We start from the raw sequence: 19,960 nt of genomic DNA, 5'->3' as shown, positions 1-19,960 counted from the left end.
TAAAAAGAAACTGGATAAATAAAAAAGGTAATTTTAGGGGAAAAAAAAAAATATATATATATACACACACACACACACACACACACACACACATAAAAGGGGTTTTCTGAAAGTTTGAGAAAATGGACCAAAAACTACAGAAGAATTACTTATTATTACACTAAAAATAATAATAATATAATAATAATAATAATATTAGAAAAAAGAAAGAAAAAGAGAGAAAAAAAGAAAGAAGAGAGAGAGAGAGAGAGAGAGAGAGAGAGAGAGAGAGAGAGAGAGAGAGAGAGAGAAGAATTAACAGAGAGAGAAACAAAGTTTAATGAAAATGATAAGAAGAATCATGTGAATGTGTAGAACATAGAGTGGAAAGACTATATCAAGTAAACTAGAATTAAGAGATTACAATCATAAAGAAGAACCGGATATTGTATGCCTGGCTGAAACAAAACTAAATGAGGCAATCAAAATAGACTTGGATAATAGGTATAATGTATGGAGAAGAGACAGAGTGGGTAAAGGAGGAGGAGTCATGATAATGTTAAGGAAGGAGATGGTGATAAACCAAGTGGAATATGGGGAAAGAAAAGCAGAAGTATTGTATGTTAAGATGCATATTAATAAAAAAGAGTTAACAATCATTGTAACATATGTGCCATCAAAAACAAATTCATGGACCAATCAAGAATATAAAGACATGATAGATGACACAATAAGGAGTCTAACAAGAATCATTAAAGAAAGGAGAAAAGTGATATTAGTAGGAGATTTCAACTGTAAAGAAGTGGACTGGGAAAATTATGAAAGTGGTATGGGGGAAGAAGCCTGGGGAGAAAGTTTCCTGAACCTAATGATAGATAATATGATGGACCCAAGAGTAAAGGAAAACACAAGATTCAGAGAAAACGACGAGCTGGCAAGATTGGACCTAGTTTTTACAAGGGGTATACAAATGAGCGATGATATAAGATATAAGTGCCCATTGGGAAAGTGTGACCATGCAATATTAGAAATAGATATAGAAGAGGGAAAGGAAGATAGAGACGATTCATGCAAAAGAGACCGATTAAATTACAGAAAGGCTGATATTGAAAATCTCAAGAACTATTTTAAAAACGTAGACTGGGAGGAGATGGAAAACTCAGACAGTGCAAGAGAAGTATAACTTATTTTTGGAAATATACAAAACAGAAATCAGGGAATATGTCCCGAAATATAGACCTAAAGAAGAAGGAAAGAAAGATTGGTTTAATGCAAAAGCTAGGGCAAAGGAAAAAAGAGATGGAGCATGGAAAAGGTGGAGGAGAAATAGAAATCCAGTAAATAAGGAAAACTTCAAGGCAGCAAGAAATGAATATGTTAAGGTGAGGAAGGATGAGGAAAGGAACTATGAAAAGGACATTGTCGAAAAATGTAAGGATCAACCGAAATTGTTCTACAGATTCATAAATGGAAAAATTAGGCAAAAAGAAACAATAGAAAAGTTAAAAGGAGAGAACGGGATGGTGGAAGACCCAAAAAGTATGGCAGAACTATTAAATAATAAATTCCAGGAGGTCTTTACTAAGGAATCCATATTTGAAAGGCCACAGGGTAATAGAGAGACCGTTTATATGAAAGAGGTTAAAGTAACCAAGCTTGAAATAAAAAAGTTAATAAGGGTATTGGATGAAGGGAAAGCAATGGGACCACCTACCGAAACAATAACTTACTCCCAGTGAGATCTAATAGCACTAGTTCAGGAGGTGCTGTGAACCTTCCATTAAAGCTAGTTGTGATCTCGTTGAATGTTTCCCTTTGTGTCTTACAACTCAAGGGGGTAGTCACAGCCTACCCTCTAAAGACAGCTCTCCTTCTTCACACAAAACTACATACACTTACCACACATACACCCTTCACTCCAAACCAAAATTTAAAAGAAAATGGGACCCAAATAAACAACGCCTCGAGTCCCCTCTGGGAGGGACCAAAATGTCCCCAGGTCGGACACCTCTCCTGTTGAAGACCACAAATGCCTTGACACCTCCCTCAACTTTTTCTACATTAACTTCTGCAACATTCGCGGTCTTAGATCTAATTTTCAATCTGTGGAACACCACCTCTCCTCTACTAAACCTCATCTTCTTTTCCTCACCGAAACACAGCTGTCTGAGGCAACTGACAGTAGCCCCTTCTCTGTTCCCTCCTACTTTCTCTATTCTCATTTTCATTCCAAAGCTGGATGTTGCGTCTATGTACGCAACGACTTAACTTGCTCTCGTGCCCACGCTCTTGAGTCTTCCGAATTTTCCACCATCTGGCTACGACTTAACAGTCACTCTCAAACTAAATTCATCTGTGCTGTTTATCTCTCCCTAACTCTTCTGACTATAGTAATTTCTTCGACTACTTAACTTCTAAAGTGGAGCACATTCTGTCCCTCTACCCTTTCGCTGAGATTTCCATTCTTGGAGATTTCAATGTTCACCACCAGCTTTGGCTTTCCTCTCCTTCACTGACCACCCTGGTGAACTAGCCTTCAACTTTGCTATCCTCCATGACCTAGAGCAACTGGTGCAACACCCTACTCGTATTCCTGACCGTCTTGGAGACACGCCCAACATTCTTGATCTCTTCCTCACCTCTAACCCTTCTGCTTATGCTGTCACCCTTTCATCTCCGTTGGGCTCCTCCGATCACAATCTCATTTCTGTATCTTGTCCTATTTTTCCAATCCTCCGCAGGATCCCCAAAGCGAAGGTGCCTCTGGCGTTTTGCCTCTGCCAGTTGGGGGACCTGAGGAGGTATTATGCTGATTTTCCTGGAATGATTATTGCTTCCGTGTCAGAGACCCATCTCTTTGTGCTGAACGCATAACAGAGGTGTTAGTATCTGGCATGGAGGCGTACATTCCTCATTCTTTTCTCAACCTAAACCTTCTAAACCTTGGTTTAACTCAGCCTGTTCTCGTGCTATACATGATAGAGAGGTTGCCCACAAAAGGTACTTGAGCCTTCCATCTCCTGAATCTCATGCACTTTATATCTCTGCCCGGAATCATGCCAAGTCTGTTCTTCAACTTGCCAAACACTCTTTCATAAATAGGAAATGTCAAAATCTTTCAAACTCAAACTCTCCTCGTGACTTCTGGCATCTAGCCAAAACATCTCAAATAACTTCACTTCTTCATCTTTCCTCCTTTATTTCATCCTGATGGCACCACTGCCATCTCTTCTGTCTCTAAAGCTGAACTCTTTTCTCAAACCTTTGCTCACAACTCCACCTTGGACGATTCTGGGCTTGTCCTCCTCTCCTCCTCCCTCTGACTATTTCATGTCTACAATCAAAATTCTTCGTAATGATGTTTTCCATGCCCTTGCTGGCCTAAACCCTCGGAAGGCTTATGGACCTGATGGGGTCCCTCCTATTGTTCTCAAAAACTGTGCTTCTGTGCTTGCACCTTGCCTGGCCAAACTCTTCCAACTTTGTCTATCGACTTCTACCTTTCCTTCCTGCTGGAAGTTCGCCTACATTCAGCCTGTTCCTAAAAAGGGTGACCGTTCTAACCCCTCAAACTACCGTCCTATAGCTTTAATCTCTTGCTTGTCTAAAGTTTTGAATCTATCCTGAATAGGAAGATTCTCAAACATCTGTCACTTCACAATCTTCTGTCTGATCGCCAGTATGGCTTCCGTCAAGGTCGCTCTACTGGTGATCTTCTGGCTTTCCTTACTGAGTCTTGGTCATCCTCTTTAGAGATTTCGGTGAAACTTTTGCTGTTGCGTTAGACATATCAAAAGCTTTTGATAGAGTCTGGCATAAAGCTTTGATTTCAAAACTGCCCTCCTACGGCTTCTATCCTTCTCTCTGCAACTTTATCTCAAGTTTCCTTTCCGACCGCTCTATTGCTGCTGTGGTAGACGGCTACTGTTCTTCTCCTAAACCTATTAATAGTGGTGTTCCTCAGGGTTCTGTCCTGTCACCCACTCTCTTCTATTATTCATTAATGACCTTCTTAACCAAACTTCTTGCCCTATCCACTCCTACGCTGATGATACCACCCTACATCTTTCCACGTTCTTTCAGAGACGTCCAACCCTTCAGGAAATCAACAGATCACGCGGGACGCCACGGAACGCCTGACTTCCGATCTTTCTAAGATTTCCGATTGGGGCAGAGAAAATCTAGTAGTTTTCAATGCCTCAAAACTCAATTCCTCCATCTATCAACTCGACACAACCTTCCAGACAACTATCCCTCTTCTTCAATGACACTCAACTGTCTCCTCTTCCACAATGAATATCCTCGGTCTGTCCTTTGCTCATAATCTTAACTGGAAACTTCACATCTCATCTCTTGCTAAAACAGCTTCTATGAAATTAGGTGTTCTGAGGCGTCTCCGACAGTTTTTCTCGCCCTCCAACTGCTTACTCTGTATAAGGGCCTTATCCGTCCCTGTATGGAGTACTCTTCGCATGTTTGGGGGTTCCAGTCACACAGCTTTGCTTGATAGGGTGGAATCGAAAGCTCTTCGTCTCATCAACTCCTCCTCTGACTAACTGTCTTCAGTCTCTTTCTCACCGCCGAAATGTTGCATCCCTTTCTATATTTTATCGCTATTTTCATGGTAACTGTTCTACTGATCTTGCTAACTGCATGCCTCCCTCCTCCTGCGGCCACGCTGCACAAGGCTTTCTTCTTCCTCTCATCCCTATTCTGTCCAACTCTAATGCAAGAGTTAACCAGTACGCTTAATCATTCATCCCTTTCACTGGTAAACTCTGGAACTCCCTCCCTGCATCTGTATTTCCGAATTCCTACAACTTGTCTTCTTTTAAGAGGGAGGTATCGAGGCATTTGCTCCCCTAATTCTGGCTGACGGTTTTGGCACTTTTTGTACTCTTTGGAGAGCCAGCGCTCAAGTGGGCTTTTTTCTAACTTTCTTTTTTTTTTGCCCTAGGCTGACCCTCTTCCCTACATAATAAAAAAAAAAAAAAAAAAAGATGAAGTCTCAGGCAGAATACTGAAAGAATGTAGGGAAGAACTAGCAAGTCCTATATACATCATCATAAAATGCTCAATAAAAAATGGAACAGTACCAGTAGAATGGAAAAGAGCTGAGGAGGTTCCCATACATAAGAGCAGAAGGAAGGAAGAAACTCTAAATTACAGACCAGTATCACTATCTAGTGTAATATGCAAGATGTGTGAAAGAATAATAAAGAAACAATGGATCGAGTTCCTTGAAGACAACAAATTAACATCAAATAGCCAATTTGGTTTTAGAAAAAGACGGTCATGCGTAACTAATTTACTGAATTTCTACTCTAGAATAGTTGATAGAGTACAAGAGAGAGAGGGATGGGTTGACTGTACTTATTTGGATTTAAAAAAGGCGTTTGACAAAGTGCCACATGCAAGATTACCGTGGAAGTTAGAGGAGAAGGGTGGCTTAAAAGAAAGCACATTGAGATGGATGGAAAATTATTTGAGGGGGAGAGAAATAAGGACGGTAGTTAAAGATATGAAGTCCAAGTGGAGAGCAGTAGAAAGCGGAGTGCTGCAGGGGTCAGTATTAGCACCAATACTTATCCTCATATGTATAAATGACATGCCAGAAGGAGTGAACAGCCACATAAATCTGTTTGCGGATGATACGAAACTGTGCAGAGTTATAAAGCAAAAAGAGGATTGTGAAATACTGCAGGAAGACCTAAATAAGATCTGGGAATGAAGCAAAAAGTGGGAAATGAAATTCAATGTGGACAAAAGCCATGTCATGGAAATGGGAAAGAATGAAAGACGACCGTGGGAATCTATAAGATGGGAGATGGAGTAGAACTGGAAAAAGTAAAAAAGGAAAAGGACTTAGGAGTGACGATGGAAGAAAACAATCAACCGGTAAGCCATATTGATAGAATTTTCAGAGACATATAATTTGCTAAGGAATATTGGAGTAGCATTTCACTACATGGACAAAGAAATGATGAAGAAATTGATAAGTACTATAATAAGACCCAGATTGGAATATGCAGGAGTAGTGTGGACCCCTCATAAAAGAAACACATAAGGAAGTTGGAGAGACTACAAAAATGGCTACAAGAATGGTTCCAGAATTTGAAGGGATGACATATGAGGAGAGACTAAAGGCTATGGATCTACCAACCCTGGAACAAAGAAGGGAGAGAGGGGATCTGATACAAGTTTATATATTGATCAACGGAATGGACCAAGTGGATAATGAGAAACTGATCCTGAGAGAAGAATATGACATCCGAAGCACAAGATCGCATAGTAAAAAGCTGAGAAAGGGAAGATGTCTGAGAGACGTTAAAAAATATAGTTTCCCACAAAGATGTGTTGAGATATGGAACAGTTTGAGTGAAGAAGTGGTGTCAGCAACGAGTGTGCATAGTTTTAAAGAAAAATTGGATAAGTGTAGATATGGAGACAGGGCCACACAAGCATAAAGCCCAGGCCCTGTAAAACTACAACTAGGTAAATACAAACACACACACACACACACACACACACACACACACACACACACACACACACACACACACACACACACACACACACACACACACACACACACACACACACACACACACACACACACACATACATTTACACTTCAATTCTGCTATCATAACTTTGCACTTTACAGTGAAGGGAGAGACAATCCCTTGTGTAGCCTCACCCTCCTGGACAGAAGCATCAGTGACAGTCTTGTCTGCCACAAAGGGAGACAGCACCTTGCCATACTTCCCAAGCTGGTCCACAAGCCGGCCATAGAGGTCCACATCAGTGCGGCCTCCTCGGATGCTCCCGCAGAAATAGATCTTAAGGTTGGATGGCATGCTGCTTCTTGTGGCACAAACACAACCTGTGTTACATAGGAAGAAGAGAATAAGGAAGGCAAGGGAACAGACTATTTTATCTTGTACTATATGGTTAAGTATTCTGTCTTTCTTTCTCTCTAATGAACCAAACTAAAGGAGTGGAGTACATGCACATATACACTGTATATATACTATATGCTATGTAATACTAGCACTAATCATGAACCTTCTCCACTTGTTCTCAGTACCGGTGAAAGTTTCTGTGGGGTAGAAGTTGGCCCAGTCATCCATAAATGATTTGTCTTTTTCAATTACCAGATAATACGAAAATCACATTTATGTTTTTATTCAGGTGTCAGTTATGTTAAATTTGATTCATTACACAGTAGATCCCTTCATTCATCCAGGCATAAGGTCAGGTTAGGAGAGGTTTAGATTACTGCAATCCTTTCCTTTCATAACTGATCCCTTCATTGTGTAGGTCACAATTGCAAAAAAGGCATCACATTTTACCTAGAGACAGCCAGATACAAAACTAATATGAGAAAATGTTATATCCATAGCATCCATAAGTTGTCAGGTGTACCACAAGCCCCCCTGACCACCTCCATGTTGCCATGCTGCAGCAACTAGTCATAAGCTTCTCAGCTCTGCCACAAGTCCCTTTCACAAGTCCTTTTCACAAGCCACAATAACTTGTTACCAAAAAAGAATATTATTCTCTCATTAGTCTCACCATTCCAAATGAAAAAAAAATTTTCTGGTAGTTTTCAGTGTGTTATGAATTAATGTGCTTGTTATTTCTACACAGATCATTATTTCTATTCTTTATCGTCCCCAACCCCGATCCATTCAAACACTAGTGGTTTGTGATAAAAACAAAAGGCAGATTGATACAAAACAGAGCAAAATGTACTACACGAGAAAATAGTTGTCACAATAGTACACTCGACCCTCGAAACAACGGACCTCCCATCAACGGATTTCGGAAACTACGGACAAATTCTGGAGTCCGGTTTAATCTACGGATGAATATTAAAATGCACGACTGTCTGTTCCCGCCAAATTATTGTCTGGTAGGTGGCGGATCGGTCGCGTCATCAGCTGTTGGCCGCCATGTTTAATCTTCAGTCTGTGCATTTTCAACCAACAGCGAACATTGTCCAGTGCTTACCACGGCTTTTTTATGCATTTGTACCCTTCCCACGAGTGCTTAACCTATCCAAAATGCCTCCTAAACCTAGTAAACCAGTCAAGCGTAATCGAAAGGCTCTTCCAGTGGCTGCTAAGCTTGAACTAATACGAAAATTAGAAAATTTTACGCATTTTATGTACTTTTGCAAAGAACGGACTTTTGCAATCTATGGACAGGGTCGTGCACGCATTTGTCCGTTGTTTCGAGGGTCGAGTGTATTACTCATTCATAATGTTATCCCTCTGAGAGCAATGCCCTCTCTCTCTCTCTCTCTCTCTCTCTCTCTCTCTCTCTCTCTCTGTGACATGTTCAGCCAAGTTCTGTGTCTGCCCCTTTCTTTGTCTGTATTGGTAGTCTCTCATCTACAAATTCTGGTCAGCCTGGTTGGTAAGGTCCCTGTATTTGCTGTGTAGTCATGCCTCGATTCAAGAATTATGTCATATCTCTGCCCACTGTTTCTAGGTACATACATTGTACCACTTACTAAATGTGGGCTGGTGTGCTAACAGTTACAGACATGATTTTAGGAATTGGGTAGCCAACCAGGTAAATGAACTGCTTGGCTGATGTGTGTGGCTGCCAGCCAGCTGTCACACCTGCATCCTTAAAATGAAGAAGACAATGCAAATGGAAGAACTATAAAACAGCACAGTTTCAGTTTGGCAGACACTCTGATGTTACAGCTTTAGCATTACAAGAATTTGTGGATGTTAATTACCTAAAAAAACTTAGCCGTTCAGGAACATATTAATTACGACCAATCCTTAATTGAGAGTCTTGTCACTAACTCTAAAGTGTTTCATGCTTATATTAGAAACAAAAAAGTGGGCAAAGTGTGGGTAGGACCACTCTTACCTCCAGAGAGACACATTATCTCTGATCCATTGGAAATGCCTAATTTATTTGCTACTGCCTTCTCTTCTGTCTATTCACAGGAAACCCCTGCCAACCAGTACCTTCATCAGTGTTTTGATGGCGAAAAAAACAATATAATAATTGACCAGCAGGCTGTGATAAATGCAGCTGCTAAGGTAAAGGGGAGGTTGCTCAGGCATATAATCAAATACTGGAACATTTTTCATGGTATGTCTCCAATTACCCGTGATAATTTTTTCCGCAAAAAGTAAAGAATGGCACCTCCTTTCTCATCATTGAAACCACCATGCAAGGTGATAGAGTATTTACTACAGAACATGTCTGTGATGTTTTTAATGTGGGAACAGCTTTTGTAAGGCTAGGTTTGGTTAGGTGGACGTTTAGGTTAGGTTAGGATAGTTTAAGGGTAGGGGTCCAGGGGGTGCAGGTTATTATGTTAGGTTAGGATAATTTCAGTGAAAATTATCCATGAATTTTTACATTTTCAAAATATTTTCCTTAAAAAACGGCGGTTTTTGTCCTTAGATTTTTTTCGGATCGCCATATCTCGCCTCTTTTGGCTACCCCTCCTAAAACCTTCGATTCCCCACAGTCCCCCTAGCTGCTGTGGGCAGGTTTAGGGAGTGGGATGGATATAAAGGGGGAGATCCTATTCTGTACTTTTACCCTTTTTTCTTGTCCATGTATGGACATAAGCAGGGGCCATCACTTCAAGATATACCATACCACATCACAGATTGAGGTCATATGGAGAATTTCCTCCATGAGATTTGTCAATTTGTTAAATAATGTTTTATTATATTGATTAAGCTTGCCAGTTACCATGAAGTATGCATTGCTGGTTATGATGCACTTTCCTGCTATTTATTTTATTTACTTAATTCGTCCCGAAAATACTTTTAATTAAAAGTTGATGCATTCATCACCAGGTAAGAATACCAGGCAATAACAATACTCAAATGAACAGGAGCGAGGTGCGATTTCAGAGGTCATTTAAAAACTTGGCCAGAGGAAGCGGGAACAATATACTACGTACTTACACCAACTCCCAAAATCAAATACTGGGTGAACGTAGGTAACAAATGTTTTTAACATGAATTTAGCAGACCTGCATGCTCTCAGAATACTGTTCACCACACCATTAGCTTCACCAAATATCTCTTTACAAAAGAAAGTTATTGTTGATATCGTATGCTACCCACCTGTTGCCTTACCCGAAGTTCTTTCTTTCACTGTTACTTATCACTACTTCTTTTAGAGGTGTTGCTTATTATAATGGAACCCACACATCTTACCTGCTGTGCTGGTGGCAAGTGAAAGGTCAGTGATTTCTTATGTCCACTATCAGTAGCAGTATATAGATAGATAACACTGGTGTTTACAAGGTACAGTACAAGGTACACCTGAGCAGACGGTCACCTACACACACACGAACACAGTTGAACACGCCTCTCTCTCTCTCTCTCTCTGTAAATTACAATGAAGCAGACGGGCCAGACCAAGCTGTCACTCTCAAATCGTCATCCAGAGTTGCCAGGTTGGGGACTGCCAATCCGCCACATCCCCCCATAAAAACTGCCTAATCCCGCCACACCAATTTGCGTTTTCCGCCACCCCACCCCCCTCCTCCACCAAAAAAAAAAAAAAAAAAAAAAAAAGCGCCAATCTGCGACTGAAATTGTAAGTCGGTAGAAGTAAAGTAAAGTAAAGTAAAAGTAAAATGTATTGCCATTTCATTACATGTACATATATATATATTGGTTATACAGATGTGTTCATTGGCATGGTCTATCGAGCCAAGGCTCCCTAATAGACGGAGTTACTAAACTATGTTGTGACTCTGTTGGAAGACTTCACTTGGCAATATATTTATAGAAATACAAGAATAAGTGATATTTCACCCAATGACGTTCACACTATACATACATACAAACACATTACTTATATAAATACTTGTGCGTACATACATATATATGTATATATATATATATATATATATATATATATATATATATATATATATATATATATATATATATATATATATATATATATATATATATATATATATATATATATATATATATATATATATATATATATATATATATATATATATATATATATATATATATATATATATATATATATATATATATATATATATATATATATATATATATATATATATATATATATATATATATATATATATATATATATATATATATATATATATATATATATATATATATATATATATATATATATATATATATATATATATATATATATATATATATATATATATATATATATATATATATATATATATATATATATATATATATATATATATATATATATATATATATATATATATATATATATATATATATATATATATATATATATATATATATATATATATATATATATATATATATATATATATATATATATATATATATATATATATATATATATATATATATATATATATATATATATATATATATATATATATATATATATATATATATATATATATATATATATATATATATATATATATATATATATATATATATATATATATATATATATATATATATATATATATATATATATATATATATATATATATATATATATATATATATATATATATATATATATATATATATATATATATATATATATATATATATATATATATATATATATATATATATATATATATATATATATATATATATATATATATATATATATATATATATATATATATATATATATATATATATATATATATATATATATATATATATATATATATATATATATATATATATATATATATATATATATATATATATATATATACTGTACTTCCTGAATAATCTATATCCAGCTTTAAAGTAAATTTATCATGCAATACAAATAAATGATGAACTGCAAGCTGCTAGTTATAAACACTAAGGAAATGTTCTTTGGTTTTTTTCTTTTAAACTGAAAGTAACTGATGCTAGTAATATCTTTATATTAGGAGGCAATTAAAAGGAGTTCCATAGCTGTGGACCAAAGTAAAATATGCTGTGCTTGAATAACTGTGTGCGGAATTGCGGGTGTTGCATGAAGAAGTGTCCCACCATGACGAAATGGGAAAGTTCCCAAGATATCGAACCGCACGCCGGCAGAACGCACGCCAAGCCTGCAGGGAGAGGGTCTCCTCATCCAGTACAATTCCAATGGGGAAAACGCTGCGACAATCTTGATTTTCCCAAAAACTTAACATAGTTTAGTATATCATTCAGTATACCTATTTTGAGGAAGTGTGCGTCTCTGGCAATCGAAATTTACTAAAATATATGTATGGAGATCTCTGAGTAGTAAAAGAAATAAATTATAAAGTGGTCGCCGACCGTGACGGACGTTCATATCCCTGCTGGTCTCTATTCTGACCGCTAAGCCTGGGCAAAATACGATTCCGGAATCGATTCCAGCGATTCCGCCACAGAACTGATGGAATCGATTCCACTGGATGGAATCGATTCCATAGCCTGACGATTCCACTAGATTTGATGCACACAAAAGGCAATGCAACCAATGGAATCTGGGCAGTGGCACCTAAAGGGAGGAAAACACTATTTGATTGGTCGATACCCTGTGACGTCAGGTGATTGATGCCAGATGCCTGCGGCTTCACGCGGCTATAATATATAAAGGAGGAAGAAGTGGAGGGCAACCAAAATTCACACTCAGCACGGGCAATTCCTAGTTGCCACAACATACGCAAGACCAAACACTGGACTTCCTCTGAACAGTTTAACTAACCTTTTCAACAACACAAACATACCAGTCTACGTTTTAGCTGACCTCAACGCTACACACACAGCCTTTCGTCACAACAGCAACAACAGACACGGACAAGAACTCCTCATGCTCACACAACTCAAACGCCTCCGGTTCCTTGGCCCAGATTTTCCTACCTGCTTCACCAATCATGGATCTGGCAGACCCGACCTCATCCTCTCCAACCGCCAGTCCTTACCCTTCCATCACCACATCTCCCACGGACCACCCTGTGGCTCAGACCACGTTCCCTCATCCTTAAAATATCCTCCAACCCCATCTCTATTCCTTCCCACCCCATCCCTGATTACCGATCCACTAACTGGGAACATTTCAAGGAAACACTTGCAGACATACATCAAACACCACATCTCGAGGGCCTACCACACACACAGATAGACAGGGCCCTTGAGCGACTTCACAACGACATCATAACATCAGCCGACAGACACATCCCAAAAAAACACCACAAAATCCACATTGACTTCAGACCCTCTATCAGAACACAGAGACTACAAATCTGTTACAAAACACGCTTTTTTCAAAACCACAGAGACACACACATCCTCCGCAGACACATCATAAACAGCTTGCTAGATGACCACAGCGCCCACTGGAGAACTATGGTCTCCCGTTTGGACGGAGCCCGCTGCCAAAACCCCATTCAGTTCTGGCACATGGTGCACAGGCTGAGGGATGCCAGCGGAGAGATTCAGTATCTCCTAGTGGACGGCGTGCGCATCTCTGACCCAGCCCAGGTAGCCGACACATTCAAAACACACTGGCAAAACATCTTCCATCCTCACCCTCTCCCTGCCTACGGGCCCAGTGTCGAACACATCAACAACATCACAACACACGTACAACAACACTTAGAAAATACGCTGCCTCACAACACACCACAGCTAACACGCTTAGATCCAAACCACTATCTCACAACACCCTTTGAGGAGGAGGATGTCTCCAAGATGCTCAGGCACACCCCAAAACGGGCACCCGGGCCAACAGGTATAACCTGGCCAATGATAAAAATCTTCCCCAGAAATTATAACCAGTCTCACAAAAATTTTCAACGCCTCCCTTTCCTCCGGGTACTTCCCAAAACCATTCAAAATTTCTAACATAACACTCATCCCGAAGCCCGGCAAAATTTACATCTCCTGAAAATTATCGCCCCATAAGCTTGCTGGAAATACTCGGTAAATCTTTCGAGCGGTTAATTAATCAAAGGTTAAGATCATACCTCGAAAGCAACGAATTGCTGGGTCCCCAGCAATTCGGCTTTCGTAGTAATGCTTCAACCGAAGACGCCCTTAACAGTATTATCACGTATTTAGATGGAAACTCGCCCTATTATAAATCTGCACTAGTGACAAAAGACGTGAAAAAAGCTTTCGATACAGTCTGGCTCACAGGATTAAAATACAAAATTTGCAATAACTTTGATCTACCCCCTAACCCAAAAATCCTGTGCAGTTTCTTGGACGAGCGAGAAACTAGAATCAGACACCAGGGCGTCTTCTCCGCTTATTTCTCCCCCCAGGCCGGAGTCCCACAAGGCTCCGTACTCTCCCACCCTCTACAACATGTATACCGCCGACCTACCCCGTCCCACCCACAATGATTCCTTAACAATTCAATATGCAGACGATGTAACACAATTGGCGCGCGCCAGAACGTTAGATCGCCTTACTGACAAAATTCAAGAAGAGTTAACAACCACAAGCTTATGGGAGCTAGAATGGCGCATTCACTCCCATCCAGAAAAATCTAAGGTTACCTACTTTAACACCAAATCCAAACAGCCCCGCCAAATTTCACTTTATAAAACTTTCCAAACCCTGTACCCATCCCAATAAGCAAAGTCAACATTGTCCTTGGCCTCACCATCGACAATCACCTTAGATTTCATACCCATATAAGTAAAAAAGTCGCCACTGCCTCAGGGGCCCTGAGCAACTTGGAACGTTTTCGCGACAGTACTTCTAAGCTGAAACTTCACCTTTATAAAGCTTTTATTCTTCCTCTAATAACATACTGCCCTCTTGCCTTGTCTCTCTCAGCCCCTTCCAATCTTCAAAAACTACAAAAGGTCCAGAACCGAGCAGTTCGTTTCGCACTTGGAACGAAGTGGTTCGACTTCCGGACCTCTTCATCTCTTCATGAGGAGTCCAACATCCTACCACTAAACATCACACTCTACAACAGAATAAACAAACAACTAAACACGTTTCCAGACAGACACACAGACACATACAACTTCCTGAAAAACCTTCCACGACCACACAGACGTCTACCCCACACCACCCTCCTTGACCCCACAGATGAACCTCCTGATCCTATCTACAGATAACGGACTCCTCTTCCCCTCTTTCATCATCTCTCATCTCACCTTTCTTTCACTCCCTCTTATTAACTAACTCCTACTCCTATCCATCCTCCCTATCACTTCTTCACTAACAAACCTTATTTTATTTTCTCTCCATCCATCCTCCTTTCACTTCCTTTCACACTCTTATCTTTACTACTAACAGTACCACTCCAGGTGTCAGAGTGGCATCACCCACACCCCCATCACATGCCCCTTCCTACGGGAGTGGGCCCGCGTGCCAACGCCTAGTGGTGTTTTCATATTTTTTGTCTTATGGCTTTGTATTCATCTTTTTGTTTTTATGCATTATTTTTCCGTCTCGCAGCCTAGGCTTTAAGGGGGCACCGGACCACCTCCAAGGGTCGGGGACAGCATTACCGCTCCTCCCAGTGACGGCACGGCATGGGGCCCCCGGCCGTCTGCATGACGTTCCGGTAGTGGCACCCCCTGTGTCTGTTACTGCGGAGCGGCCAGTACTGATGGAAGGTACTGTGAACGCACAAAATGCGGGAACATTTTCATCACCTCCACAGAGGTAGTTGGGAGCGGCCAATGCTGGGCGAATGACGAGAACAACCGCACCCCTCCCTCTGACGGCGCGGCAATGGGGCCCCCCGGCCGTCTACATGACGTTCCGGCAGCGGCACCCCCCCGCGTCTGTTATGGAGGGGCCAGTACTGATGGAAGGTACTGTGAACGCACAAAACGCGGGAACATTTTCATCACCTCCACAGAGGACGCGGAACTGTTCGGTCATCTCGCCGTCACGTCATCCACCCTCACAAACAAACCATCTCCATCCAATTGACATTTTTAATCCTTTACTTATATCCATAGCAGGTTGATATCCCCAGAACAGGGTGATACTCCAGGACCGGACCACTCCCGGCGGACACCACCAAACACCAATATCCACTCATCACATGCATTTAATCACAAATAAAATATTCATAACCCCCCTCACCAACCTCGCTAATAAAGTTAAAACATATCCTACAACCCCAAATCACCAATTCTACTACTATCCGTGGTTCGGAACCCACGTAAAACTGTAGGTCCCTCCGCTATACGGAAGTACTTCTCACCCCATCCTCTCTATGTGTCATCCTTTCCCCTCCTACTATCACGTACTTCACTCTTCCTGCTTCACGGTGTTTGTTGTTTGCACTGAAGACGAAAAGATTTGGCCGCCACTTCCGTGTGGGTGCGTCGCCCTCGTCCGTGGCATTGGCGGTCCTTTGCTCTTGCGTGCTCGGTAGTAATGCGCTCTGCTTGGCTCCCCCTGGTCTGGTGACGGCCTCCCTTGCCGCGTCCATCTCTTCTATAAAGAACTTCTATAATAGACGTAGCGCTCAGTAACCACAAAAATCCATCTTGCGCCTGGGTCAAGCCCCAGTGACTTAACCCTCTTACTGAAGCTCCCTTCTTATCACCCATCTATTCTTCTTCTATCCCCACTTCCCCCTCCCCATCTTTCCTTTTCTGATTCTGTTCTGTTCTGTTCTGAGGGCAGAACCTGGATTCTAAGTCGCTGTATGGGCTGATGTCCGTCTCTCATCGCCATCGCTTTGGTTTTTTGAGGGTTGCTCTTTAGCCCAAGTGTTATGCAGTTTTCTGCCCAAAGTTTACTTTGTAAACTTTGGGCAGAAAACTGCATAACACTTGGGCTAAAGATCAACCCTCAAAAAACCAAAGCGATGGCGATGAGAGACGGACATCAGCCCATACAGCGACTTAGAATCCAGGACACAGACATTGAGTGGGTGAAAACCCATACATGTCTTGGCATCCATTTCGACCATATGCTCACCTTTATGCAGCATGTAGCACAACTCAAGGAGAGGATGTCGGCGAGGATTAACGCCATGAGGAAACTGACGGGACTGGCAGGGGGGGCTGACTTCGGCGTGCTTCGAGCGTACTACATCCACGCTATCAGGACACTGATCGACTACTCCTCCGTCGCCCTTGCCGGCATAGACTCCAAGAGTGTGCAGCGGCTCGAGGTGCAACAAAACAGAGCTCTCCGCCTCATGCTTGGTGCACCGATCTGGACAAAAGTCAGCAACCTACAAGCTGAAACCAACATCGCCCCTGTAGATGTCCGGATCTCCAAGAATGTGGCCACCATCGCTACCAAGATACTAACAAGACCAGGGTATGGCAAAACACAAGACAGACTGAGGACAGCAATGGCACAAGGAAACCAGTTCGCAGGAAAACGGTGGAGTTGAAGCGTCAGTAGATCACTGGAGACCTTCGGCCTCAGCCATGTAGCTACCCTTGGCGAGGACCGCCCCAGCGACACCTACAACGAGCTGCCTCCTTGGGCACCACCCCTTGCTGTCTTCAGCTGCAAAGTACCCGATACTCCAAGACACGACATCGCAGGAAGAAGAATACACGGAGAACTCTCCATCGCCAGACTAGAAGAAAGAGGCACTGCAGTTTATTATACGGACGGTTCGACAGATCCAGACACAGGCAGGAGTGGCGCTGCCTTTGTCCTCGGAGGGGAAGAATGCGCATGGCGCCTCTCAGACGGTTGCAGCAGCCTCCAGACGGAGTTAGCAGCAATACTACAGGTCACGTCCCATGCACTGCGACAATATACTACCAATGTAGTGATACGCACCGACTCCAGATCGGCGATAGAGGTTCTCCAAAGGCAGAAGCTGCGAGACAACGTACAGCTGATCACTCGTGTCCTTGGCAACCTACAACACCTACAGCGGCAAAGAAAACCATCACCATCAATTGGATTCCCAGCCATGTCGGGATTACTGGGAATGAAGCCGCTGACAACGCCGCTAAGATGGCTGCCCTGAGTGCCGAAATTGGGGTAAACATCAGGCCATTATTGACAAGTTTAAAATCAGCCGCGCGCAAGATTGAAAAACAGATCAACGATACAAGGAACAGGACCAACGCGGAAGAGGGATCCTAAAGCTGCTCCTGGTATCGAGGAGTCACCGGGGCCAGAAGCCTAGAGATCGCAGGAGATACATCAAGAACGACGAGGGTTCATCTCCACCGTCTGCGTCTGGGGTATCTCTGCACCTGGCAGCTGCTTGAAGATGTTCACCGGACTTGCAACTACTGTCACTACACCCCGGCCAAACCACTCCTTCACTGGATCGTAGAATATCCACTAACGACTGAAATACGGCAAGCTCTCCATCTCCAGGACTACGACTCAGACTCGGTAGAGGCAAGAGATACAGCTGTGATCCTGCTTAGAAGACTGTGGGTCGAAAAACCTGGCACCCTTCTCTCTATTCTTAAAGATTATATCCGCCGCCACGTTAGTTAGCTTAGAAATAGGGAGACTCCGGTCCTCTTAAAATCAGCTAGGGGCCGCTTACTGCAAAAGGCCCGTTTTTTAGGGGAACCTTTCTGTATATCTTGTAGCATATTCACTTAAAATTAGTATTGTACATTGTAAATCACTTTTAGTTTTTAGCCTTTTTTATGTTCTCCTAAAAATGAATCTATAAAAAAAAAAAAAAGGAGGGCAATCAGTAGAGCTGGGCAGGATCCAACTTTTTATGTACTCACGAATCCGATTACTTGGTCTGGCAGATCCGTGGAATCCGAATCCGGATCCGAGTACTTGAGCATGGGGTGGCGCTGCGTTGGATTTGCCTGAGAGCGGGATCCGACTGGCTGCCCTCTGACGAATCCAAGCAGCGCGGTACTCGTCTATAGTCTGACCGAGCTTAATTTACGGCTATGGGGGGGCGAGGGGAACTCTACAGTGCTGCCACGTTTCCAAAAAATGCTATGTGAAATGGAAGTTATTGGTGTACAAGGCAACGCAAATACCATCAATTCAGATGTATAAAATTTCGACTTCGGCTGAATCAACAGTAACCATCATATGCATAAAAAAACTATATAGTACCATACAAACATGGCATACATATTCAACAGTGTTGCTGATATCAACTGTAGTAACTTATAATGGTACTTAGCGTATGTTTAGGGTGTGTAATAATATCAGCGTTACAGATATAAGATAATGAGCATGGAAAAAAGAAATAATCTATTATCCAAAGTAAAAAAAAAAAAAATAGTAGAAGTCTTGTGAGTGGCGGCAATACTGATGAACCCAGCCTGGCCAGGCCGAATAGCCTCACCTTGTAGTACCAGATGTTGCTATAATTATAAGATAAAATGCTCACATTTACTAGCTTTTACAGTAATTTCAAGGGTGAGACATAATCACATTCATAATTCGTAAGCCAAGCTAATGTGTAGTTTCTATTTTTACAAAATAGTAGGTATATGCCAATACCTAAATGAAAAAAAAGAAGCATTTTTCACTTGTGAGCGGCAACTCTTCCACACCCAGCTGGTGGCCTTGACACATTGTGGTGGCGACGTGACTGACCTCGTGCCACTCACTTATATATATATATATATATATATATATATATATATATATATATATATATATATATATATATATATATATATACAATTATAAATGACTCTCTGCTTACCTTTGATTCTTTAGTAAGAGAGAGAGAGAGAGAGAGAGAGAGAGAGAGAGAGAGAGAATTAACAGAACAGTAGTGAAAACGTGGCAACACTGTACAGAGACGCTCGCCCCCATGGCCGTAAATTAAGGCTGGTCAGACTATAGCTGCTTGGATTCGTCTTCCCGCGCGGTAATCGTTTAGCCTCGGTGGTACTCGAATCCCACAGCGGGATTCGAGTACTTGCCTTCAGACGAATCCCGACCTTTGATAGGCTACTGACGAGACTAATAATTTCTGGAAAACTATTAACACACAATTTAAAAGAAGGATGGTAGATTTATTAGAATTTATTTCGCTC

At 41.2% G+C, this 19,960-nt stretch overlaps 1 protein-coding gene across 1 annotated transcript in view; it reads right to left on the bottom strand.

The window, feature by feature from the left end:
- The window catches only part of LOC123517167 (2'-deoxynucleoside 5'-phosphate N-hydrolase 1-like), a 45,005-nt gene that overhangs the window by 12,130 nt on the left and 12,915 nt on the right, over window positions 1-19,960 (bottom strand). The window contains exon 2 of the mRNA XM_045277154.1: window positions 6,680-6,865. Within this exon, the coding sequence (XP_045133089.1) occupies window positions 6,680-6,839 (160 nt within the window). The 5' untranslated portion in view covers window positions 6,840-6,865. The remainder of the gene's footprint in view (window positions 1-6,679; window positions 6,866-19,960) is intronic.

Source organism: Portunus trituberculatus, chromosome 6 (assembly GCF_017591435.1).
Source record: "Portunus trituberculatus isolate SZX2019 chromosome 6, ASM1759143v1, whole genome shotgun sequence".
Classification (NCBI taxonomy): domain Eukaryota; kingdom Metazoa; phylum Arthropoda; class Malacostraca; order Decapoda; family Portunidae; genus Portunus; species Portunus trituberculatus.
Note: the sequence above shows the minus strand (reverse complement) of the source record. Positions and strands in the feature narration are given on the sequence as shown.